The 25,661-nt window shown below is 61.6% G+C and overlaps 2 protein-coding genes across 5 annotated transcripts; one reads left to right on the top strand and one right to left on the bottom strand.

Moving 5' to 3' along the window:
• The first annotated feature begins 615 nt into the window (after positions 1-615).
• LOC129198473 (transforming growth factor-beta receptor type 3-like protein) lies at positions 616-3,821 on the top strand. Its single transcript, XM_054807762.1, has 6 exons — positions 616-969; positions 1,403-1,568; positions 2,119-2,208; positions 2,336-2,437; positions 2,914-3,019; positions 3,815-3,821. Exons 1-6 carry the CDS (start codon positions 616-618, stop codon positions 3,819-3,821), a joined length of 825 nt encoding a protein of 274 aa, XP_054663737.1.
• Positions 3,771-25,249, bottom strand: EVI5L (ecotropic viral integration site 5 like). 4 transcript variants are annotated; one of them, XM_054808066.1, is made up of 20 exons: positions 25,078-25,249; positions 20,754-20,953; positions 19,371-19,560; positions 18,987-19,211; positions 18,749-18,823; positions 18,322-18,447; positions 17,681-17,824; positions 17,418-17,507; positions 14,844-14,941; positions 14,678-14,738; positions 13,721-13,774; positions 13,060-13,092; positions 12,114-12,254; positions 11,776-11,904; positions 11,017-11,157; positions 10,075-10,227; positions 9,030-9,176; positions 8,109-8,204; positions 7,891-7,986; positions 3,771-5,195 (listed from the first exon to the last, which is right to left on the bottom strand). In XM_054808066.1, the coding sequence occupies exons 2-20, from the start codon at positions 20,900-20,902 to the stop codon at positions 4,995-4,997; spliced, it is 2,349 nt and encodes a 782-aa protein (XP_054664041.1). In that variant the 5' UTR covers positions 20,903-20,953; positions 25,078-25,249; the 3' UTR covers positions 3,771-4,994. The 4 variants fall into 4 exon arrangements, with proteins under 4 accessions (XP_054664041.1, XP_054664043.1, XP_054664042.1 ...); XM_054808068.1 differs by lacking the exon at positions 7,891-7,986; XM_054808067.1 differs by lacking the exon at positions 13,060-13,092.
• Positions 25,250-25,661: the final 412 nt, after the last annotated feature.

The following is a 25,661-nucleotide window of genomic DNA, read 5'->3' as shown; positions in this document are numbered from 1 at the left end:
CCGTGACACCCCCCGGGTGTATCCCCCCCCGTGACACCCCCGGGTGTATCCCCCCCCCCCCGTGACACCCCCCCGGGTGTATCCCCCCCCCGTGACACCCCCGGGGGTATCCCCCCCCCCGTGACACACCCCAGTGTATCCCCCCCCCGTGACACCCCCCCGGGTGTATCCCCCCCCCGTGACACCCCCGGGTGTATCCCCCCCCCGTGACACACCCCAGTGTATCCCCCCCCCGTGACACGCCCCAGTGTATCCCCCCCCCCCCGTGACACCCCCCCGGGTGTATCCTCCCCCGTGACACCCCCGGGTGTATCATCGCCCCCCGTGACACCCCCCGGGCTATTCCCCCCCACTCCGTGACACCTCCCGGTCCCCCCGGGTATATTTCCCCCCCCCCCGTGACACCCCCCGCGCGTGTTCCCCCCCTCCCCCCCGTGACACCCCCCGGGTGTATTTCCCCCCCTCCCCCGTGACACCCCCCGACGACGCTCGGTGCCCCCCGGGTCTCGCGTGTCCCCGGTCCCCCCTCGGTCCCCGGCCCCCCCCGCGTCCCTCCGGTGCCCCCCCAGCTCTCGCTGTCCCCACGGTCCCTCCCGGTGACACCCCCCCCCCCCGATGACCCCCCCCTTGTCCCGTGTTTCCCCCACCCAGGTCTCCCTCTCCCACGCCCCCCCCGAGCTGGGTTTCTCCCTCCGCCGCTGCTTCGTGTCCCCACGTTCCGCTCCGGGTCCCCCCGCTCCCGGATCCGGCCCGGCCCCACGGCCACTCGTGGTGTTACGGGGGGGTTGCGCGACGCGGGGGGAGGCGGCGGCGGAGGGGCCGGGGGGAGCCCCGGGGGGGGCGCGGCGGAGGCTGCTCCTCTCCTTCCTCCTGCCCCCCCGTTTTCCCGAACCGCTGCAGTTCCTGCACTGCCGCCTCCGCCTCTGCCGCGCCGGGGGGGCCCGAGGCCACGGGGATGGGCTGCCGCCGGTACGGGGGAGGCGGGGGGAACCGGGACGGGGCCACGGGAGAGGGAATGGGGACACGGGGGGGGCGGGACACGACACACACGGACTGAGAGTAGGGGACACCGGGAATGGGGGACACGGGGGGGGGGACACAACACCGGGAATGGGGGACACCGGGGGGGGGGGACACGACACCGGGAATGGGGGACACGGGGGGGGGACGACGACACCGGGAAGGGGAAGACGGGGGGGGGGGGGGCGCATTGAGAACAGGGGACACCGGGACTGGGGGAGGGGGACACCGGGAGCGGCCACCGGGAGGTGGGGGGACCCCGGGGGGGGGGGGGGCCAGGGAGGGCCCCGGGAGTGGGGCGGGGGGAGGCGGAACGGGCATCGCCGGTCCCAGCACTGGGGGGGGCACCGGGGTGAAGCGGTGCCCCCCCCCCCCCCGGTAGTGCCGGGCGGAGCCTTGTCCCCGTCGGGGGGGCGGGGTCTCCGGGCCAGGCTCCGCCCCACGGCCCCGCCCACGGCCCCACCCCGGCCCCGCCCGCGGCCGCTCCATCCGCACCGTCACCCGCCCCATCGTGGTGACGCTCGGGCCCGTCGGCACCGCCGCGCCAGGTCCGGGACCCCCCCGACCCCGGGACCCCCGACCCCGGGACCCCCCCCCCGGACTGGGACATTCCAACCCCGGGACCCCCCCAAACCCTCCGGGCTCCTGCAACCGGTCCCCCCCACCCACCCACCCCGGCAACTACCAACCCCGGGACCCCCCCACACCGCGGGTCCCCCTGGGACCCCCCCAAACCCTCCGGGCTCCCGCAACCACCCCCCCCCCCCCGGCAACTACCAACCCCGGGACCCCCCCAGATCGGGACACCCCCCCCCCCCCCTTGGAAGCCTCCAACTGCCCCCACCCCCCCGGAATCCCTAAAATAGACACCCACCCCCCCCCCCCCCCCACCCGGGACCCCCAGCTGGGACCCTCCGGGACAGAGACACCCCCCCCCCCCCCCCGAATGCCCCCCGGAAACCCACAACCAGCGCCCCAAACCGAGACGCCCCCCCCCAACCGGGACTCCCCAGTTTGCCCCCCCGCCCCCCCCAGTGTCCCTTCCCCGTGACCCCCCCCCCATAACCGCCTCCCCCCCCCTCCCCCCCCCCCCCCCAGGTGCCCCCCCGGTGCCGTTCCCGCCGCCCCCCCCCGTTCTGCGATTCCCCCCGCCCCCCCCACGGGACCGGCCGCGGACCCCCCCCACGGGTGAGTGTTCGCTTTTGGGAGGGGGGGGGGGGGCGCTGCACCCAGACACCTGGGTCCCCCCGTATTTGGGGGGGGGTGTCCCGGGCGCTGGGGCCCCCCCTGACGCTGCCTCCCCCCGCCCCCCCAGATCCCGCCGTGCCCCCCGCGGCCGTGGCCGCTGTTTCCTTCGGGGCCTTCGTGGTGGGGGCGGCCCTGGCGGGGGGGCTCTGGTTCGTCCACGGCCGCACAGGTGAGGGGGGGACACGACACCCCACGGCCCCCCCCCCGGGAGACCCCCCCCCCCCAATGATACTCCCCACCCCCCCAATTAGGAACCCCCCGAGACCGCTGCCACAGGGATTAGCCCCCCCCCCCGGGAACCCCATCATTGCCCCCCCCCGCCCCCGGCACCCCACTGGGACCTCCCCTCTCCAGCCCCCACCCCCCCCCCCGGGCTGTGCCCCCCTCCCCAAACACCCCCTTTACCCCCCTCCCCCCTCCCCCCCCCCCCCCCCCGCGACCTCCTGCTCCTGCGCCCTCCCCCCCGGAACCCCCCGATCCCCCTTGGACTCCCTCACCCCCCCCATCCCTAACCCAGCCCCCCCCCCCAAATCCACCTGGTACCCCCCAAAAGCCGCCCCCCCCCCCCAAATCCACCTTGACCCCCCCCAGCACCCCCCGCCTGTCCCCCCCCCAAATTGCTGACCCCCCCCCTTCTTCCCTCAGCTGCCCCCCGGCCCCCCCCGGCCCCCCCCAGCTCCAGTGCTGCCCCCCAGCCCGGGGGGGGGCAGGTAGGGGAGGGGCTGGGTGATACTGGGAGCACTGGGAGGGGGTACTGGGATGGATTGGGGGGGGGAACTGGGCTGCAACTTGGGGTACTGGGAGCTCGGGGGGGGGGGGTTACTGGCAATACTGGGGGGCACGGGGGGGGGGGGGGCGGACACGACACCACACACGACTGGGGGATACTGGGAGGGGTACTGGAAAGAGATACTGGGAGCAATGGGAGGGGATGGGGGGGTAAATGGGAGCACTGGGGGGGGGCACTGGGAGAGTTGGGGGGCACTGGCGATACTGGGGGATACTGGCAATACTGGGTGGGGGGGACATACTGGAAAGTGATACTGGGAGCACTGGGGGGCACTGGGAGAGTTGGGGGGCACTGGGGATACTGGGGGGCACTGGGGATACTGGGGGGGGGGTGACACACACTGGAAGGTGATACTGGGAGCACTGGGGGTACTGGGGGGGCAGCAGCCTCCCACCCCCCTCCCCCAGCTCAGGACCACCCACCCGAAGCCGCCCCCAGCCAGGCCCCCCCCGGCAGCACCCTGAGCCCCGGCCCCATCACCCGGGCACCCCCCACCCCCCCCGGGGCCCCCCCTCTTTTTTTGGGGGGGGGGTGGGGGCAAATAAAGGTGCTGCTGGCCGCTCCCCCCATGTGGTTATTGGGGGGGGGGGGGCCTGTTTTGGGTTAAATTTGAGGGGTTTTGGGGTCGCAGGGAGCCGGGGGGGGGGGGGGGCTCAGGGATTTTGGGGGTCCCGGATGTGGTTTTTTTTTTTTTTGGGGTGAAACTGAGGCATTTTGGGGCCCGGTGTCCCACAGCGTCTGTATTTCTCTGTACAGGGTATAAACAGTGGGGGGGGGGGACGACGACACCTCGGGGTGTCCCCTGTTTCCCCCCCCCCCCCAAAATGTCCAGGACCCAGCCCCGTTTCGGGGTTCCCCCCCCCCCCCCAGCCCGTGTCCGGGGGTGCGCAGGATCCGGCCGCGTTCTTGGGAGGGTGGGTGTCAGGGTGGGGGGGGGGTCCCGGTGGGTGTCGGGGGGGGTGGGGGGGGTCCCCCCAGGTTCAGGATCCGCCCTGGGGCTCCATCCTGGGGGTGGGGGTGTCGTCTCCCCCCCCCCCCCGTGGGATCCAGTGGGTCCCTGGGGTCCCCCCCACCCACCCAGGGTCCTGCTGGGGCTCGGGGCACCCCCAGGCCCAAGACCCCCGGCCGGATCCTGCCCCCCCCCCGGGGTGCCATGGGTGGCCCTTGGGTGTCCTCTGGGTGCCACGGGGCCCATGGGTGCCCGCGGTGTCCCCTGGGTGCCCCTCAGTGTCCTCTGGGTGCCACAAGGCCCATGGCGTCCCTTGGGTGCTGTGGGTGTCCCTTCGTGTCTTCTGGGTGCCATGGGGCCCGTGGGCGTCCCTCAGTGTCCCCTGGGTGCCACAGCACCCACAGGTGCCCGCAGCATCCCCTGGGTGTCCTATGGGTGCTGTGGGGGGGGGGCCCATCGGTGTCCCTTAGTGCTTTCCAGTGTCCCCTGGGTGCCACGGGACCCATAGGTGCCCTCAGTGTCCCATGGGTGCTGTGGGTGTCCCTTAATGTCTGCTGGGTGCCATGGGGCCCGTGGGTGTCGCTCAGCGTCCCCTGGGTGCTGTGGGTGTCCCTCAGCGTCCCCTGGGTGCCACGGGACCCACAGGTGCCCACATCATCCCCTGGGTGCCGTGGGTGCCCCTCGGTGTCCTCTGGGTGCTGCAGGGCCCGTGGGTGTCCCTCAGTGTCCCCTGGGTGCTGTGGGTGTCCCTTAGTGTCCTCCGGATGTCCTCTGGGTGCCGTGGGTGTCCTCAGCGTCCCTTGGGTGCCCCTAGGGTGCCATGGGGCTGGCGGGTCCCCCCACGTCCCCGACGTCCCCATGGGTCGGGGTCCCTGGCTGTCACTGCCGTCCCCCACGTCCCCAGTGTCCCCGTGGCTCGGGGTGCCGTGGGTGCCCCCTCGGTTTCGCTGTCGCCGCTGTCCCCCATGTCCCCGAGGTCCCCGTGGGTCACGGTGCCGTGGGTGCCCCCTCGGTCTCGCTGTCGCTGCTGTCCCCCATGTCCCCGAGGTCCCCGAGGTCCCCGATGTCCCCGTGGGTCAGGGCGAAGGGTGGCAGCTCCTCGTCGGAGGAACCCAGCGAGTCCTCGTCCCCAAGGCGTGTCCCCAGCCCCACCGCCCCGAAGGCCAGCGGCCCCCGCAGCAGCCGGATCTGCGGGGACAGGGGACAAGGGGACAGGGGACAAGGGGACACGGGAGACAGGAACGTGATGGGTGACGGGACAAGGGGATGGGGACACGATGGGTGATGGGACAAGGGGACACGGGAGACAGGAACGTGATGGGTGATGGGACAAGGGGACAAGGGACACGATGGGTGATGGGACAAGGGACATGGGAGACAGGAACATGATGGGTGACGGGACAAGGGGATGAGGGACACCATGGGTGATGGGACAAGGGGACAGGGGACACGATGGGTGATGGGACAAGGGACATGGGAGACAGGAACACCATGGGTGATGGGACAAGGGGACAAGGGACACGATGGGTGATGGGACAAGGGGACGAGGGGACAAGGGACACGGGAACACCATGGGTGATGGGACAAGGGGATGGGGAGAGGGGACAAGGGGACAAGGGACATGGGAATGTGATGGGTGATGGGACAAGGGGATGGGGACAAGGGGACAAGGGACACGATGGGTGATGGGACAAGGGGACAAGGGGACAAGGGACACGGGACACGATGGGTGATGGGACAAGGGACACGGGAACATGATGGGTGATGGGACAAGGGACAAGGGGACAAGGGACACGGGAACATGATGGGTGATGGGACAAGGGACAAGGGGACAAAGGACACGGGACATGATGGGTGATGGGACAAGGGACACGGGAACATGATGGGTGATGGGACAAGGGACGAGGGGACAAGGGACATGGGAACGCGATGGGTGATGGGACAAGGGGACAAGGGACGCAATGGGTGAGATGGGGACAAGGGGACAGGGGACACGATGGGTGATGGGACAAGGGGACAAGGGACGCAATGGGTGAGATGGGGACAAGGGACATGGGAACACGATGGGTGAGATGGGGACAAGGGACACGGGACCGTGATGGGTGAGGGGACAAGGGGACAAGGGGACAAGGGACACGATGGGTGATGGGACAAGGGGACAGGGGACAAGGGACACGGGACACGATGGGTGATGGGACAAGGGACACGGGAACATGATGGGTGATGGGACAAGGGGACAGGGGACAAGGGACACGATGGGTGATGGGACAAGGGACAAGGGACACAATGGGTGAGGGGACAAGGGGACAGGGGACAAGGGACACGATGGGTGATGGGACAAGGGACAAGGGACACAATGGGTGAGGGGACAAGGGGACAGGGGACAAGGGACACGATGGGTGATGGGACAAGGGACAAGGGACACAATGGGTGAGGGGACAAGGGGACAGGGGACAAGGGACACGATGGGTGATGGGACAAGGGGACAGTGATGAAGACACGGGTACAGGGACAAGGGACAAAGGGACGGGGACGCGTGGAGGACGGGGTGGGGGACCCAGGGACGGGAGAGGGGACAGGAGGGGACAAGGGACAGCAGAGAAGGGGAGGAGGGAGGAGAGAGGGGAGAGGCGTCGTCACCAGCTGTCCCGCTGCCACGCGGCTCCCGGGGACATCGGGGACGTCGCCCGATGGCGCCAGCACCCGGCGCAGCCTCGTTCGGGGACGGTCCCCGAGGCGTCCTGGCCTTGGGGACATCGGGGACCCTTCCCCGGGGGGGGTGGGGTGTGGGGTGACACCGATGTCCCCTGTCCCCGGCACGGCAGGGTCACCCCCCGCCCCGGGGAAGGGTCCCTGAGGTGTTGCATGGGTGCCAGACCCTCTATGGGGGGGTCCCACAGCACCCATGGGTGCAGGGTAGAGGGGGGGGGCGCAGCACCCGTGGGTGCAGGATGTGGGTGCCACAGCACCTGTAGCTGTGGAGTATGGGTCCCGCAGCACCCATGGGTGCAGGGTACAGGCCCTCCAGCATGAGTGGGTGCAGGATGTGGGTCCCCCAGTAGCCCTGGGTGCAGGATGTGGGTCCCACAGCACCCATGGGTGCAGCACATAGCTCCCCGAGCACCTGTGGGTGCAGGGTATGGGGCTCTGAGCACCCATGGGTGCAGGGTATGGGTCCCACAGCACCCACGGGTGCAGGACATGGGTCTCTCAGCACCCATGGGTGCAGGGTACAGGTCCCACAGCACCCATGGGTGCGGGGTACAGGTCTCTCAGCACCCATGGGTGCAGGGTACAGGTCCCACAGCACCCATGGGTATGGGGTACAGGTCTCTCAGCACCTATGGGTGCAGGGTACGGGTCCCACAGCACTTGTGGGTGCAGGGTATGGGTCCCGCAGCACCCGTGGGTGCAGAACATGGGTCTCTCAGCACCCATGGGTATGGGGTACAGGTCCTGCAGCACCCATGGGTGCAGGACATAGGTCCCGCAGCACCCGTGGGTGCAGGACATGGGTCTCTCAGCACCCACGGGTGCAGGGTACGGGTTCTGCAGCACCCATGGGTGCAGGACATAGGTCCCACAGCACCCGTGGGTGCAGGACATGGGTCTCTCAGCACCCATGGGTGCAGGGTATGGGTCCCGCAGCACTTGTGGGTGCAGGACATGGGTCTCTGAGCACCCATGGGTGCAGGGTGCAGGTCCCACAGCACCCGTGGGTGCAGGACATGGGTCTCTGAGCACCCATGGGTGCAGGGTGCAGGTCCCACAGCACCCGTGGGTGCAGGACGCGGGTCTCTGAGCACCCACGGGTGCAGGGTGCAGGTCCCGCAACACCCGTGGGCGCAGCGTACGGGTCCCGCAGCACCCATGGGTGCCTTACCTCGGCCTTGAGCTCGTCGATGTGGTCCTTGAGCTGGCGGATGTACTGGGCGGCGTCCGAGTGGTTGAGCTGCCCCTGGATCATGCCCTCCTCCCTCTGCGGGTGCGGGCGGGTCAGCGGGTGCCCGTCCCCTCCCTGTCACCCTGTCACCCCGTCCCCACCTCGTGTGTGTCCCCCCACCCCCACCCCGTCACCCCGTCACCCCGTCCCCCGCCCACCTGGATCTCCAGCTCGGCGACGCGCTGTCGCATCTCGGCCAGGGCCGCCATGCTGTCGGCCTCGCGCAGCCGCACCGCCATCACCTCCTCCTTGCTCTGGGGACACCCGTGTCACCCGGGGCCACCATCGTGTCACCCAACCCCACCCAGTCGTCGTGTCCCCCGCCCCGCCGCCCCGCCGCCGCCACGGCCCCAGGGAACAGGGGAAGGCTGGTGGAGGGGACGTTGGGGACCCCATTGGAAGGGACGTGGGGACATCGTGGGAGGGGACACGGGGGACACAGGGACCCTCTCAGAGGGGACATCGGGGGGGACACAGGGACCCTCTCAGAGGGGACACACTGATCCCGTGGGAGGGGACATCGGGGGGGACACAGGGACCCTCTCAGAGGGGACACTGGGGGGGACACAGGGACCCTCTCAGAGGGGACACACTGATCCCTTTTGAGGGGACATCGGGGGGGACACAGGGACCCTCTCAGAGGGGACACACTGATCCCGTGGGAGGGGACATCAGGGGGGACACAGGGACCCTCTCAGAGGGGACACACTGATCCCTTTTGAGGGGACATCGGGGGGGACACAGGGACCCTCTCAGAGGGGACACACTGATCCCGTGGGAGGGGACTTTGGGGACCCTGTTGGAGGGGACATGGGGACACCATTGGGGGGGGTGATAGGACGCTGCTGGGGGGGGGACATGGGGACCCTGCGGGAGGGGACACTGTGACCCCCGTGGAGGGGACACTGTGACCCCACGGGAAGGGTTGCGGGGAGGGGACAGGGGTGTCCCCAAGGAGGGTCTGGGGGTGTCCCAGGGAAGGGCATGGGGAGCACCCATGGGTACCCCTCGGGAGGTGCCTGAGGAGGTCCTGAGGGTGTCCCCGAGGGTGTCCCCGAGGGTGTCCCCGAGCGTCCCACCTTGCACTGTGCCTCGGCGTGTTTGCGGTGGCTCTCGCTGAGCTGCGCCTGCAGCCCCTTGCTCTGCGCCGCCGCCAGCCGCAGCTGCTCCCGCAGCCCCGCGCACGTCTGCTCCGCGCGGCCCAGCACCGTGCGCTGGATCTGGCCCTGCAAGGGACACGACTGTCACCACCCTGTCCCTGTCACCCCCGCCCCGGCCACGGTCCCTGTCACCCCCTTTCCAGCACCCCCAGCCCTGCGCAGGTCTGCTGCGCCCTGACCCTGGGGGTGCAGGCACCCAGCACCCATGGACTCAGCACCCCCAGTTCAGCACCCACAGCCCCAGTTCAGCCCCTCCTGCCCCAGCACCCCCAACTCAGCACCCACAGCCCCAGTTCAGCACCCTCAGCCCCAGTTCAGCACCCCCAGCTCCAGTTCAGCCCCTCCTGCCCCAGCACCCCCAGTTCAGCACCCACAGCCCCAGTTCTGCCCCTCCTGCCCCAGCACCCCCAACTCAGCACCCCCAGCCCCAGTTCAGCACCCTCAGCCCCAGTTCAGCACCCCCAGCTCCAGTTCAGCCCCTCCTGCCCCAGCACCCCCAGTTCAGCACCCACAGCCCCAGTTCTGCCCCTCCTGCCCCAGCACCCCCAACTCAGCACCCCCAGCCCCAGTTCAGCACCCACAGCCCCAGCACCCCCAACTCAGCACCCACAGCCCCAGTTCAGCCCCTCCTGCCCCAGCACCCCCCAACTCAGCACCCCCAGCCCCAGTTCAGCACCCACAGCCCCAGTTCAGCCCCTCCTTGCCCCAGCACCCCCAACTCAGCACCCCCAGCCCCAGTTCAGCCCCTCCTGCCCCAGCACCCCCCAACTCAGCACCCCCAGCCCCAGTTCAGCCCCTCCTGCCCCAGCACCCCCAGTTCAGCACCCCCAGCCCCAGCACCCCCAATTCAAGTCCCCCTGGCCCCAACCCCCCCAGTTCAACACTCCTGGTCCCTGTACCCCCTCCCACGTCACCCCCCCCCCCCCCCCCAGCCCTCCGGTCAGGATGCGGCCCGGGTTCTGACCTGTGTCTCGAGCTGCAGCACCCGCTGGCGCAGCGCCCGCAGCTCGGCCTGGGCTTGGGCCTCCCGCAGCCGCGCCGCCACCACGGCCTCCTGCAGCGCGTTGGCGTTGCTCCGTCGCGGCGACTCCTTCCAACGCCCGCCCGCCCGGCCCGCCTGCGCCCCGGAACCGTCAGGCACCCGCTGGGCAGGCGGGGTGGGGACCCGGGTGGCCCTTGTGGGGACCCGGGTGACAGGGAGAGGGACCCAAGCGGATGGGAGGGGACAGAGGTGGTGGGAGAAGGGAGCCGAGTGGAAGGGAGGGGATCCAGGCAGCCAGGAGGGGACACAGGCATCAGGACAAGGGACCCAGGTGGCGGGAAGGGGACCTAGGTGACCAGGAGGGGACCCAGATGGCTGGGAGGGGACCCAGACGTTGGGACAAGGGACCCAGGTGGCGGGAAGGGGACGAGGTGGCCAGGAGGGGACCCAGGCAGATGGGAGGGGACCCAGATGTTGGGACAAGGGACCCAGGTGGCGGGAAGGGGACGAGGTGGCCAGGAGGGGACCCAGATGGCTGGGAGGGGACCCAGACGTTGGGACAAGGGACCCAGGTGGCGGGAAGGGGACGAGGTGGCCAGGAGGGGACACAGTCATCAAGACAAGGGATCCAGACAGACAGGAGGTGACCCAGGTGACCAGGAGGGGACCCAGGTGGATGAGAGGGGACCCAGATGTTGGAGAAGGGACCCAGGTGGCAGGGAGGGGACACAGGTGTCAGGACAAGGGACCCAGGCGGATGGGAGGGGACCCAGGCATTGGGATGAGGGACCCCTTCGGCTGGGAGGGGACCCAGATATTGGAACAAGGGACCCAGGTGGCAGGGTGAGGGACCCGTGTGTGTGTGTGGGGGGGACACCCAGGCACCCCGGGGACACCCGGGAGGGGGGACACCCAGGTCCTTACCTGCCAGCTGTCGCTGAGGTCCTTCACCTGCTGCTGCAGCTCCGTCAGCGACTTGACGGCCTCGGCCTCGCGCAGCGCCAGCGCCTGCAGCTCCTCCTGCAGCCGCACCACGTTGTCCTCGTCCGGCAGCAGGCTGTTCCTCTGAGGGGACAAGGGGGACATCGGTGGGGACACCCCGGGGCGGAGGCACCCCAGGATAGGGGCATTGGATATCGTTGGGGACACCCCGGGAAAGGGATATCTCGGGGAGGTGGCACTGGACATCGGCGGGGATATTTCGGGGCGGTGACGCTGGATGTCACTGGGGACACCTCGGGGGTGGTGGCGCTGGACATCGGCAGGGACACCCCAAGGTGGTGGCACTGGGGACTTGTCCCTCTCTGCCAGGTGGAGGTGGGGTCGCTCATGGGGCATCGGGGGGGAGATGACAGGGGACACTAGGGACAGGGGCCCCCCCCAGGGACACGTGGCACTAGGACAACCTCTGGGGACACTTGTGTGGCACCGGGATCCCCAGGGACAGGGGACACCAGGTCCAGGACCCCCCAGGGCCCCTTGTGTGACACTCCCTGTCCCCAAGGCCACTTGTGTGGCACTCTCCATCCCCAGGGCCACTCGTGGGACTGTCTCCAGGGCCACCCGTGTGTCTGTCCCCATCCCCAAGATCACTTGTGTGACACTCGCCATCCCCGGGGCCACTCGTGGGACCATCCTCGTCCCCAAGGCCGCCAGCGTGACACCGCGAGCCGTCCTCGTCACCTTCTCCATGTCGAGGACTTTATCCTGCATCTCTTTGAGGGCGCCGAGGGTCTCGCTCTCCCGCAGCCGCGACTGCTCCAGCTCCGTCTCCAGGTGGGTGACAAACTCCTCGCTGAAACGTGGGTTCCCCTGCCACCGTCCCCAACGCGTCACCCGTGGGGCACAACACCCACTGTGCCCGTCCGCCCCTTGCCCGCGGCGCTGGCACCCACCGCCAGCACCCAAATCTGGGCTGCAGCAGGGCGTCAATTGAAAGGGGGACGCGTGGCGGGTGATGGGGATGCCTGGGGATCCTTGGGGACACTTGGGGACATCTGGGGACACGTGGGGACACCAACCTGCTGGTCCTGCAGCTGCCGGATGGTGGTCTGGGCGCGCTGCAGGTTTTCGGTGGCCGAGGTGCAGCGTTGCTTCACTACCGCCAGCTCCCGCTTGATGATGTAATTCTCCTCTGCCTCTTGCGCCCGTGTCACCTGGCCCTGGGGACAAGCGGGGACGTGTCACCACCGTGCCCGGTTCTCCCCCCGCCCCCCCAGCCTCAGCGTGTCGCTGCGAGGGGAGCGGTGGTGGTGGGGACAAGGGGGTGACACCAGGGTGACGCCAGCCCTGTGGTGGGTGACACTGGGGACAAGGTGGGGGGGGGGTGACAGTGGGGACGAGGGGGTGATGCCAGCCCCACATCAGGTGACACCAAGGAGAAGGGGGTGACACCAGCCCCGGTGGGTGACGCCAGCCCCGCAGCAGCTGACAATGCAGACAAAGGGGGGGTGACGCCAGCCCTGGCGGGGGGGTGACACTGAGGACAAGAAGGTGACGCCAGCCCTGGGGGGGTGACACCAGCCCCATGGCAGGTGACGCCGAGGACAAGGAGGTGACATCAGCCCCGTGGGGATCTCTGGGGCCATTTTGAGCCGCTCTCACCCCACAATCTTCCACTCAAAATCCACGTATTTCCTTCAAATTCACCAAACCGGTGGGTTTTACCCCAGCTCGGTTGAACCCTGGCCCCCCAAGTGTCACCGTGCCACCTCCCCGCCACTCCAAAAGTGGCTCCCCGAGCTCCAAAATGGGCCCAAACCCCCCATTTTCACCAACTGCCCCCAAATCCTTCCCCACACCCCCCCCCCCCCAAAGCGGGGAAGGTGCGCGGGAGCCTCCGGAAAAGCAGGAAAAAGGGCAAATCTTCCCCAAAGGAGCCGGACGGAGGTGGGCTGGGAAGCAAAAGGGGGAAGAAAAGGGTTAAAACGCAGCGGAAAAGAGAAAAATAGCTATTTTTGACGCTACCTGGATGACCTTGTCGGCGAGAGCCGCGCTCTCCTGCGGCCGCCGGCGGAGAAGAGAGGGAAAGAGAGGAGAGACATAACGAGATAAACGAAGGAGACGGAGGCAGCGAGAGAAGCCACAAGGCGGAGGCACCCGGCAACCTTCCCGCGCATCATCGGTTCCCATTTTGGGGTGTTTTCCGAGGATTTTAGTTCTTTCCCCCACCCCGTGCCAGGGAGAAAACTCGACGATGGTGGTGTGTTGCCCTAAACCGGAGCGTTTCCCACCTCCCGGAGGGAGACTTGATGTGGAAAAATGCTGAAGCAGCCGCTTGCTGGACTTAAATGTCCTATTTTTTCACCAAAATGGTGCTGGGAGGGGAGATTTGGGGAGCGCTGCCCATAAAAGGGGTGCCGGAGGTTGCAGGGTTGCACCCATGGGTGCCGGGATCTCTGGGCGGCGGCGGCGTGGGTGCCTCAGGGGAGTTTGGGTGCTCCAGGGGATTTTTTGGGTGCTCCGGGGAGGGGGGTTTGGGTGCCTATAAAGGGTTTGGATGACCCCCAGGGGGGTTTGGGGTGTCCTCAGGGGGGTTTGGGGTGTCCCCAGGGGCATTTGGGGTGTCCTCAGGGGGGGTTTTGGGGTGTCCTCAGGGGGGTTTTGGGGTGCCGGCTGCGGGGCTCACCTTCTCCAGGGTTTCAATGCGCTGTTTTAGCAGGCGGTTCTCGGTGCGGAGGCGCTGGAGGTGGCAGAAATTGGGAGGAATAAGCCCTGGCGGGGGGACTGATGTCCCCTGGAGGGGGGGGGGGGGGTGTCACTGAGCCTAGGGACAGCCTGGGGACAGGGGGACATGGGGGACAAGTGGCCCCATGGATAGGCTAAGCCGTTCCCGGATGGCTCAAGCGGCCCTTGGGATGGGACAAAGTGGCCTTGGGATGGGTTATATGGCCTTGGGGACAGGCTAAGTGGCCTTGGGGACAGTTTAAATGGCCCTGGGATGGGTCACGGTTGCCCCAGGATGGTTCAAATGGCCCCAGGGATAGGCTAAATGTCCCCGAGGATGGATGAAAGTGGCCCTGGGATGGCTCAAACTGCTCTGTGACAGGCCAAGTGGCCATGGGATGGCTTCAGTGGCCCTCGGGGACACCTTAAATGGCCCTGGGATGGGTCATGGTGGCCCCAGAATGGCTTAAATAGCCTGAGGGATGGGCTAAGCTGCCCCAGGAGGTCTCCAGTGGCTCTGGGAATGACTCAAAAGATCCTGGGGACGGGCTAAGTGGTAGTCAGGATGGGCTGAGTGGCCCTGGGGCAACTTAAATGGCCCTGGCATGGGTCAAAGAGGCCCCACGATGGCTTAGATGGCCCCAGAGGTGGGTAAAGCTGTCCCACCATGGCTCACATGGGCCTGGGTATGGGCTAAGCCATCCCAGAGTGGCTCAAGTGACCCTAGGGATGTGTCAAGTGGCTCCAGGGAGAGGCTAAGCCACCCTGAGATGGCTCGAGTGGCCCCAGGAACGGGTTACATGGCCTCGGGATGGCTCAAAGTGACCCCAGGGATGAGTCAAAGTGGCCTTGGGATGGCTTAAACGGCCCTCGGGATGGGTCAAGTGGCCCCAAGCCACCAAAACTGGACCTGTCTCACCTTGATCTCGATCTGTTCCTCCATCTCTTTGTTCTTGATGGCTGCATACTCCTTCTCCAGCCTGCTTGGGACATGGGGACATGCTGGGACGGGGACCAGACCCGCCCTGACCTTGTGCTGATGGGGGGACCCCATCCCAGCGCAGGAAACCATCTCCCCATCTCACCTCTTCATCTTCTTGGGGTTGTACTTGACCTGGAAGGCCTTGAGGATGAGTTTGTCGGGGCAGCTGTCGAATTGGTGAGGTATCACCTTCTGGAAGTACTGCAGGAGCAGAAACCGGTCACGAAACAAGACCCCAAAATACAGCCCGTTGCGTAAACCAGCCCCAAAATAGGGCTTGGTGGGTAAAACCACCCCAAAATAGGACCCGTTGGATAAATTTGCCCCAAAACTGTATAAATCCTCACCAAAATACAACACTTATTGCATAAACCAACCCCAAAATACGGCCCATCCATGTAAACCTAAAACACAGCCCGCTGCATAAATCCACCACAGAATATGGCCCGTTGCATAAACTGGTCCCCAAACACATCCAGTTGGGAGAAACCTGTCCGAAAATACTAAATGTGGGGCTAAATCTGCCCCAAAACACGTCTCCTTGGACAAATCCGCCCCAAAACACGTCCCGTTGGATAAATCCACCCCAAAATACGTCTCCTTGCACAAATCCGCCCCAAAACACGTCCCGTTGGATAAATCCACCCCAAAATACGTCTCCTTGCACAAATCCGCCCCAAAACACGTCCCGTTGGATAAATCCACCCCAAAATACGTCTCCTTGCACAAACCCGCCCCAAAACACGTCCCGTTGGATAAATCCACCCCAAAACACGTCTCCTTGCACAAATCCGCCCCAAAACACGTCCCGTTGGATAAATCCACCCCAAAACACGTCTCCTTGCACAAATCCGCCCCAAAACACGTCCCGTTGGATAAATCCACCCCAAAATACGTCTCCTTGGACAAACCCGCCCCAAAACACGTCCCGTTGGATAAATCCACCCCAAAATACGTCTCCTTGCACAAATCCGCCCCAAAACACGTCCCGTTGGATAAATCCACCCCAAAATACGTCTCCTTGCACAAATCCGCCCCAAAACACGTCCCGTTGGATAAATCCACCCCAAAATACGTCTCCTTGCACAAATCCGCCCCAAAACACGTCCCGTTGGATAAATCCACCCCAAAATACGTCTCCTTGCACAAATCCGCCCCAAAACACGTCCCGTTGGATAAATCCACCCCAAAATACGTCTCCTCGGACAAATCCGCCCCAAAACACGTCCCGTTGGATAAATCCACCCCAAAATACGTCTCCTTGCACAAATCCGCCCCAAAACACGTCCCGTTGGATAAATCCACCCCAAAATACGTCTCCTTGCACAAATCCGCCCCAAAACACGTCCCGTTGGATAAATCCACCCCAAAATACGTCTCCTCGGACAAATCCGCCCCAAAACACGTCCCGTTGGATAAATCCACCCCAAAATACGTCTCCTTGCACAAATCCGCCCCAAAACACGTCCCGTTGGATAAATCCACCCCAAAATACGTCTCCTTGCACAAATCCGCCCCAAAACACGTCCCGTTGGATAAATCCACCCCAAAATACGTCTCCTCGGACAAATCCGCCCCAAAACACGTCCCGTTGGATAAATCCACCCCAAAATACGTCTCCTTGGACAAATCCGCCCCAAAACACGTCCCGTTGGATAAATCCACCCCAAAATACGTCTCCTTGCACAAATCCGCCCCAAAACACGTCCCGTTGGATAAATCCACCCCAAAATACGTCTCCTTGCACAAATCCGCCCCAAAACACGTCCCGTTGGATAAATCCACCCCAAAATACGTCTCCTTGCACAAATCCGCCCCAAAACACGTCCCGTTGGATAAATCCACCCCAAAATACGTCTCCTTGGACAAATCCGCCCCAAAACACGTCCCGTTGGATAAATCCACCCCAAAATACGTCTCCTTGCACAAATCCGCCCCAAAACACGTCCCGTTGGATAAATCCACCCCAAAATACGTCTCCTCGGACAAATCCGCCCCAAAACACGTCCCGTTGGATAAATCCACCCCAAAATACGTCTCCTTGCACAAATCCGCCCCAAAACACGTCCCGTTGGATAAATCCACCCCAAAATACGTCTCCTTGCACAAATCCGCCCCAAAACACGTCCCGTTGGATAAATCCACCCCAAAATACGTCTCCTTGCACAAATCCGCCCCAAAACACGTCCCGTTGGATAAATCCACCCCAAAATACGTCTCCTTGCACAAATCCGCCCCAAAACACGTCCCGTTGGATAAATCCACCCCAAAATACGTCTCCTTGCACAAATCCGCCCCAAAACACGTCCCGTTGGATAAATCCACCCCAAAATACGTCTCCTTGCACAAATCCGCCCCAAAACACGTCCCGTTGGATAAATCCACCCCAAAATACGTCTCCTTGCACAAATCCGCCCCAAAACACGTCCCGTTGGATAAATCCACCCCAAAATACGTCTCCTTGGACAAATCCGCCCCAAAACACGTCCCGTTGGATAAATCCACCCCAAAATACGTCTCCTTGCACAAATCCGCCCCAAAACACGTCCCGTTGGATAAATCCACCCCAAAATACGTCTCCTTGCACAAATCCGCCCCAAAACACGTCCCGTTGGATAAATCCACCCCAAAATACGTCTCCTTGCACAAATCCGCCCCAAAAGCCACCAGCACGTACCTGGGACATGCCCTCCATGTCGAGCTGGACGAGCTCAGCCTGATTGAACTGCAGCAGTGCCATCCCCACGCGGAAGACGATCTCCAGCCCCTGCGGGAAAGGTCCACGCTTGACCCCACGCCATTGCCTTTTCCACTCAGGGTTTGGGTTGGTTTTTTCCCCCAAATCAGACCAGCTGGCGTGGGATGAACTTTTCCACACCCAAGTGGAAAGCGTGTTTGCGGTCCCTTTGTGATTTACGGTGTTGGCGGTGGCCCCGTTACCTCGTACATGAAGATGTCGAAGACGCGCGTGGCCACGGGAAGAGGGAAGGTGGTGAGGAAGAGGGTGAGGAACCAGGACGAGGCGTACATGGAAGTGAGGAAGCTCTGCGAGCGGAAGTGGATGTTCAGCTCCGGCAGCTGTTCCTGGATGTGAGAAATGGGAGAAATGAAGAGAAACGGAGAATGGTGGATTTTTTTTTAGGGGTTATTCGTGGCTGTTGAGGTTTGAACAGGTCCATGAGGTCTTGTGGTCTCTGAGAGGTCTCATGGAAGGTCCCCAGGGTCTTGGGGATGTCCCTCAGGGTGGTCCCTGGGGTGTCTCACGGATGGTTCCTTTCGGTGTCTCAGAGGTGGTCCCTGGGGCATCTCCTGGAGGTGCCCTGGGGTCTCATGGACGTCAGGTATCTTATGGATGTCCTTGGGGTCTCACTGATGCCCCCCTTGAGAAATCACGGATGGTCCTCAGAGCATCTCATAGACGTCCCCAGGATCTGTGCTGCTGGACACGAGTTCCTTTGGAGGAACCCATTCCTCCCAAGAGTTGCCGCCTCACTCCTACCTCTCCTTGTCCTTGTCCCCTGGCTCTACTCGCCGGTTCCCACCACCCCGAGCATTTTGGGGGGACGTGGGGCGGTTCCTACCTGCAGCATGTACTCAAACTGGTAGATGCAGAGCCCCAGCTCGGCCATGCTGGGTTTGAAGAGCTCCCGTAAGCGGTATTCCTGCATCAGCCTCACGAACACACAGAAAGCCTCTTCCTCGGGCATCTGCAGACCCAAAGGGACGTTAATTCCCCCTTAAACCTCTGCCGGCAGCTCCGGATTGGGAGCCTCTTCCCATCAGGTGATGGGATGGGATGGGACGTGCCGGGAGCTGTCCTCGGGTGAAGGGGAATGCGAACGGGGGATTTTAAACCCATCAGGAGTAAGTGGGATGGTGGGAACGAACCCATTTTGTTCCCGAGGATCAAGAAAAAAGGTTCCTGTTCCCCAACCTCATTCTACCACATCTCCAGAGGGCGTTAAAAACCCGTCGGCAGCTCCTCCTCGCCCCGTGGTCGTCACAAACCTGCATGAGCAGCAGTCCCACGATGAAGGCGCTACCCTGGCAGTATCCGACCTCCCGGTCCACCAGTGAATAGGCCTGGAAGGAGGAAAAAAAAAAAAATAAAATAATCAAAATAAATATAAGCGTGAGCAAGGGGATTGGCTGGGCCACCATCCCTGCTTGCTGTGGAAGGACTTGACCATGGAAAATAGCTTTATTTTTGGTTGACGGTACCGTGACGCTCGAGGAAAGACATTACCTTCATGACGTTGAAAAGCACCTCTTGGCCCAGACTGTCCTGTCCCTTGAAGAACTCGTGCTCCGGGTAGGTGCGGGCGATATCCCGTCGGATGAGTTTCTCGCAGGGAGAGGACATCTTGAGCAGCTCCGAGTATTGGTTTTTGACGGGCATGTCGGTGGCACTGCAGAGCAGCTGCCAGACGATGGCACGGAAGTGGTGGGGGATCCCTTTGCGGATGAGCTCCTGCGGAAAAATGGGACAAAAAAATGGAAAATGGGTTTCAAGAAGACGGGGAAACTCCTCGTGGATGGGGAGACATCGTCCTGTTCCAGCACGGGGAAGGTTCATGCAGATTTTTGCAGGAGGGCTAAAAGATAATTAAAAATAAAACTTCGTCCTCACCTTCAGCAGCTTTTCCTTCTTCTTCCGCCACTCGTCCCACTCGTTGACGATGCGGCCCCAGAGGATCCAGGTGTCTTCCTCGAGGTGGCTGAGGTTGGAGGAGGCTGAGGAGCTGGAGACCAAGGAGGAGCCGCTGTTCCTTCGGGAGCCGTTCATGGAGCGCATCGATTTGGAGTCGGCCTCCAGCAGCCTGCGAGAGACAAGATAGTCCCAAAAAAGCCCCAAAAGGAGGAGAGAGCCCCCAAAACTGCCCCCAAGGAGAAGAGATTCCCACAAAACGATCCTAAAAAAGGAGATATTCCCCCAAAACAGCCTCCAAGGAGAAGAGATTCCCCCCAAAATGTCCCAAAAAAGAAGATACTCCCACAAAGCAATTCCCAAGGAGGAGAGATTTCCCCCAAAGCTGTGCTAAAAGAGGAGAGATTCCCCCCAAACAGCAGATATTCCCCCCAAATGCCCCAAAGAAGGAGATATTCCCCCAAAACTACCTCAAAGAAGACATCCCCCCAAAACCACTGCAAAAGAGGAGATATTCCCCCCAAACTGCCCCAAAGGCAGAGATATTCCTCCAAACAGCCACAAAGGAGATGAGAGTCCCCCAAAACGGTCCCCAAAAAGGCAATATTCCCCCTAAAAAAAACCCAAAGTGGAAAGATTCCCCCAAAACCATGCTAAGAGAGGAGCGATTCCCCCCAAAACAAGCAGATATTCCCCCAAAACTGCCCCCAAAGGAGGAGCTATTCACCCAAAATGCCCCAAAGGAGGAGAGATTCCTCCAAAATCGCTCCAAAAAAAGGAGATATTCCCCCAAACCACCCCAAAACAGCACCCAGCTGGGCTATTTGCCCCAGCCAGCTGCTGACAACTGCCAAGGGATGGTTTCTTTAATGAATTTGCTTAAAAACCAGATTTCCAATTGTTTTGGTTTTTTTTTTTTTTTTTTTTTCCAAGAGTAAATTTGCTTTAAAATGGTTCTGCAAGGAAATTTGCATTTCAGGGCTTGATTTTAACACTGGTTTAATGCCAGGGATGGAACTTTTTGCCCGGTATTTTGGCTAAGTGAGCCTCGGGGCTTGTTTCCCATCAAAAGCAGTTTTAAAAGCCACCACCGAAGTGGGTGAGTTTATTATTTATTCTTTCCAAACAGCCGCCTCCTTCTAGAAATCCCCTTTGCCCGCCCGAACGAGCAAACCCTGCTGCTTTCAAAGAGAAAACATAACCTTGAAAATAATAAACCGGAGCGTTTTCACCCCGGCTGGACCGACGCTTGGAGGAAGCAGCTTGTTTTTGTGCGGTTTCTTTGATTTTAAGGGAAATGCTGGGGGGAAAAAAAAAAAAAGGACAATAAAAGACTGATTGGGGCGAATATCACCCGGCACTCACCGATTTTGCTCCTCCAGCTTTGCCAGCAGCTCCAGTTCATCGGGGCTGAGGTTTTCCGAGTCGGAGGTGGGCGAACACGCTGGGGCCGAGTTGACGGAGGAGAGGGCTTCGTGCGAGGATGAATCGGGGCTGACGGCCGGCGACGCCATGGCGGCGGAGGCCGGCAATGCGCCGAGTCCGCAGGGATTTCGAGGTCTCACCTGGAAAGTCGAGGGCCAGCGTGAGCGGGATGTGACACCCCTATTTTTTTCCTCCTCACCACATTGCTTCAAATCTCTTTAAAAACCCCCTGGTTTAGCCAATCTGATAGAAACCAGGATGCGAGCATCGCTCAGTTTGCTGCCCGCTGAGATATTCACTTAATTCCCTAAACTGCCCCCACCCCATTTAAGCCCGGTTTTCACATCAAGCCAGGTTTAAGCGCATCGTCCTGCATTTCCCCTAAATCAGCTGAATTAAATTAGCCTAAAAACTGGAATTAAGCCCAATGTACCCTCATTTTGGGAAGGAACGGGCCAATGTGGGAAGAGAGGATTTACAGAAAGCTGTCCTTGCTGTGGATTTGCTTTAGGGGTTGATGTCGTCCAGTTTGCCCATTTTGGTGGTGTTTTATAGAAAAATGCCTCCCTAGGGAGGAATGAGTCCCAGTTTGGGATTGCAGGGACTGGCAGAAATGGGGTGAAAAACAGCGGTTTGAGGAGCGCTGCAAAAAGAGGGGTTCAAGCGGCTTCTCCGGTGGGGATTTGTTGGAGGATCGGCAGGGACTGGGATCCCTCAAGGCAGGTCCGGCCTTTTTTGGGCTGAAAAGCTCTCCTTTTGGTGAAAAAATGCTGCTGAAGACTGGCAAAATGAACCCTCAGTCACTGCTGTGGCCAAATGGGATGAAGAAAGCAGAGGAAAGAAATAAAAAAGCAGCGGCGCCTGAAGGATGTGCCATGAACGCGTGATTTTCCTGATTTGGGTTTAATTTGCTCTCTGTGCAGATTAAGCTATAAATCGGGGAGGTTTTAACCAAAAAGCCATGTTTCCGACCCCTTTTTTGCGAGGAAGAACTGGCCGGTGGAGCAAAGGATTCTCAGAGGAGACCGGAACAACGAAGGGGCGCTCGGTAAGCGCAGCCACACGGCAAATGGGGAAAATCCCGTGCCGTTTGGTTAACGGTTTCCCAAAAGCAGCAAAATTTAACAGAGGTGCTTCGGGGCAAGCGGGGAGAATCAGGTCAATCGTTAACAGGATCAGGAAATTTTATAAAAAGGGGAAAAAAAAAAAAAAAGCCTCGATTGTATTTAATTCAGCCCCACGCCGCCCGTCACGGGACGGGGCTCATCCAGCAGCGTCTTTGTCTCCAGGAGAGCCGTTAATTTATTTTTTATAATTTTTTATAATTTATATTTCCCTGCAAGTCCTTGCTGGCTGTTATCACCCAAAATATTGTTTGAACGAAACAAAATAGTGAGTGCCAGCGGCGGCTTCGCTGCAAAATTATAAGTTACCGATCAAACAGTGGCCGTAGCACAACTTGCCAGGGTTCAACGGGCTGCGAAAATGTTCTGAAATGGCTTTTTGGGAAAATATGGATTTCCACGTTGATGCAGGGCCGGGGGGGGGGGAATAAAAGCAACAACCACATGTGGATGAGCATGGGATGGCCGAAACGCATGATTTCAACCCAAAAATGAGGTAGACAGATGGTAATATTGTTTATTAGACCTAGAAAAAAGAAGTGGAAATGGAAAAAGAGGAGAAAAGGCAAGTTGAAATTTTTCAGTGGGGTTTTTTTGGGTGAAATCTTGTTGGTTTTCCAGCATGGGGGGGGAAGGAGGTGGTGGCTGCCGTCCTTCAGGGGTTCCTGTTGTGCCGAGAGCTTGTTCCGGGGCAATAGGTATCAAAATTTACTGGAAACTCTTGAATTTGGAGGAAAAAACAGAAATCCGGGGGCGACGGGGCGCTGCAGAGTCCTCGAGGTCCCCGTGCGTCCCCAAAGTCCCCACGCGTCGCCGTCACATCCGTTCATTTTCCCCCAAAATACAAGTGCTCAATCAAAATGCTGTAAAAAAAAAAAAAAAAAAAAAAAAAAAAAAAGCCCAATTTCAGCAGGATGTCAAAACGCCAACCTTGAGCCGGAGCGTTTTGGGACGAAAACTTTAAAATTTCCCCCCTTACACTTAAAATCTGCCAATCGTAGCTTTTCTGACCCATTTTCGACCCAGCTTCATACCGTTTCTGCGGTGTTTTGTGCCTTTTTCGCCCCTTCTTATGCCTTTTCAGCCCATTTTTGCGGTGTCTCTCGGTGTCGTTTTGCACCTTTTCCACCCCGTTTTCACAGTATTTTCTACACGGTTTTCTCAGAGTCTCTCGGTGCCGTTTTGCGCCTTTTTTGCACCATTTTTGCAGCGTCTCCGAGCTGTTTCCACGTTTTTTTTCTGCGCTGCTTTCACCGCCTCTTAAAAGTTCATCGAAGCAGGGATTCACCCCCAATTTCAGCAGCAATTTTTGGAGGCATCAGGTAGCAACGCTGACTTTCCATTGAACACAAACCATCAAAAATCAACCAATTTGCCAGAAACCCCAATTAATAACATGCAAAAGGAGCCGGATAAGGAAAAAATATTGATTAAACCACAAATATTTCAGCGGGACATTCTCAAGCTTCACCAACATCCGCGGTTGGTGGAAAGAGGAGGAAAATGGATAAAATGGGTTTAAATACTGCGAGTTTTGCCACTGGTGGGGATGAAGCAGGTGCAAATTTTAAACTAAAATCCCCCCCAAACTGCCACTGGGTTTAAAACCTGCCCAAAACCAGGTGAAAACTGAATTCAGCACCAAAACGGAACGAGGAAACCACACTGCCCCCCCCCCAAACTGCATTTCCAAACGTGGCTTTTTGGGGAAAAAATACCCAAAATGCCACTCGGGTGGTGATTTTTGTGGGTTTTGCAGTCCTAAATTGCTTGAAACGAGCCCAAAACTGGGAGGATTTGGTGTCTTTTGGGATTTTTCACCAAAATAGGGTGGGTTTTCTTTCCCCCCATCTAGGCTGCTGGTAGCAGCAGGTATTAAACACCGCCGGCAATGCTGCCGGCGAAGCCCCAGTTGATAGAAAACCAGCAGAAAAAGGGGAAAAATCAAAAAGGGAGGGGGAATTTTGGGGAAAAACCCGTAATTTGATGGGAAACCCGAGTCGTCCCAGCATTGCTAAAATCCCTGGGTTTGAACCAAAAAGGAGAGGCGCGCCGGGGACGGCACAAAGCCGCGGCTCCGGGGGGCTGCGGCCGCGGTTGCTCCATCTTCTGGGCAGCTGCGGGGGGGGGTGTGTGTGTGTGTGTGTGTTTTGGGGGGCACCCAGGGATCCCCCCCCCAAACCTCCTCCCCACAGATGGGGGGCACAGGGATGCTGGTGGAGAAAGGGTGGCTATGCACTGGCTGGGTGGGGGGGGTGTGATAAAAGCCCCCTCCCCAATAAATGACATTTGGGACACCGTGGCTGTGATATGGGGGGGGGGGCCCAGCTGCCTGCCGCAGACCCCCCCTCCTTTTTTTTTCCTTTCACCGAAACCTCATTTTTTTCGGGGAAAAAGAAGCAAGGGACAACACCCTCTTTGCACACAGGAGCGCAGCCCCCGGCAGGCTGCAACGGGGGGCGGTGGGGGGGGAGCCCAATAAAGGAGAGGAATGGGGGGGGGTGGTTTCCTCTGGAGAGGATAAACCCCCAATTACCCCCCCAAAAGCAGGAGGGAACCCCATTTACCCCCTTAGCCTGGGGGGGATCCCCCAGTTACCCCATAATCCGGGGGGGGGGGTGGTTACCCCCAGCCACCCCCATAGCCAGGGGAAAGATGATCCCAATGCCCCCCCCGTCCCCCCCGTATGGGGAGTACCCCCAAAAGAATGGGGGTTACCCTCAATTACCCCCCAGCTGGGGGGGGGTGGCAAGCCCAATTACCCCCCTAGATTGGGGGGGGGGATATATTTACCCCAAATTACCCCCCCCCAGCCTGTGTGTGGGGATTACCCCTACAGACACCCCCTCCTCGTGGCCTGAGGGGGGTGCTTTGTCCCAGTCAGAGCCCCCCCCCACACACACACTCGGGGGAGGGGGGTCACCCCCAATTACACCCTCACCCGGGGGGGGAGGAGTTACCCCCAATTCCCCCACTAACCTTAGCGGGGGGGGTGTGTGTTTAGGCCCAATTACCCCCCGGTGGGGTGATTACCCCCACAACCCCCCCCCCCGGGGTGGGGGGGGGACCCCTCATTCCTGAGGGAGGGAGGGAGCCCGCCCCCCCCGAGGGGGCGAGGCGCCCCACCCGGCCCCTCCTACCTGCGAGGCGCTGCCATGGCGATCGCCGGCTGCCTCCGAGGGGGGGGCCCGCGGCGCCCCCCCGCCGCCACCGCCGCTTGGAGCTGAGCGGGAGCCGCGGCCGCCGCGGGCCCCGCCGATGCCATGGGGGGATCCGCCACCGCCGCCGCCGCCGCCCTGACACTGACTGACAGACGGCCCCGCCCCTCAGCCAATCAACGCGCCGTCTCGGCGTTTCCGCCCGCCTCCCCTGGGCACTACCGCCAATCGCCGCGGTCCGCCCGGGAATGAGTCGCCGCGGGGGAGCCGGCTACAAACCACGCCTGCTGAGCGGTAAGCCAATGGGATGGCTCGCCGGTGGTTGATGGGCAAGGCTCTCTCCAATGAGAGTCAAGGAGATGGTTCCCCGCCGAGGGGGGGTGGGCACCGCCTTGCTGAGAGGCGAATGGCAGGAGCAGGTGGTTGATGATGGATAGGTAGAGCAACCAATCGGCTGCCAAATCTCGCTTGGAGTGGCACCTGGCTGACAGGAGAGGGCAACAAGCCCCGCCTCGTCATCTGAAGGGTTTTGGTTTGATTGACAGGAGAAGCTACCAATTCCTGGC

This window comes from Grus americana, chromosome 33 (genome assembly GCF_028858705.1).
Source record: "Grus americana isolate bGruAme1 chromosome 33, bGruAme1.mat, whole genome shotgun sequence".
NCBI lineage: Eukaryota > Metazoa > Chordata > Aves > Gruiformes > Gruidae > Grus > Grus americana.
The sequence above is the reverse complement of the archived record's forward strand: the minus strand, read 5'-3'. Positions and strand labels throughout refer to the sequence as shown.

Bases quoted from the DNA above. Each gene is read 5' to 3' on its own strand.
- LOC129198473 (XM_054807762.1), top strand. From the start codon at position 616: ATGACCCCCCCCTTGTCCCGTGTTTCCCCCACCCAGGTCTCCCTCTCC. The intron at 970-1,402 runs GTACGGGGGAGG...CCCCCCCGGTAG, and splicing joins ACGGGGATGGGCTGCCGCCG to TGCCGGGCGGAGCCTTGTCC. The intron at 2,438-2,913 runs GTGAGGGGGGGA...TTCTTCCCTCAG, and splicing joins GTTCGTCCACGGCCGCACAG to CTGCCCCCCGGCCCCCCCCG.
- EVI5L (XM_054808066.1), bottom strand. From the start codon at position 20,902: ATGGCGTCGCCGGCCGTCAGCCCCGATTCATCCTCGCACGAAGCCCTC. The intron at 13,093-13,720 runs GTGAGCCCCGCA...CGGCGGCCGCAG, and splicing joins GCATTGAAACCCTGGAGAAG to GAGAGCGCGGCTCTCGCCGA. The intron at 11,158-11,775 runs GTGACGAGGACG...TTGTCCCCTCAG, and splicing joins AAGTCCTCGACATGGAGAAG to AGGAACAGCCTGCTGCCGGA.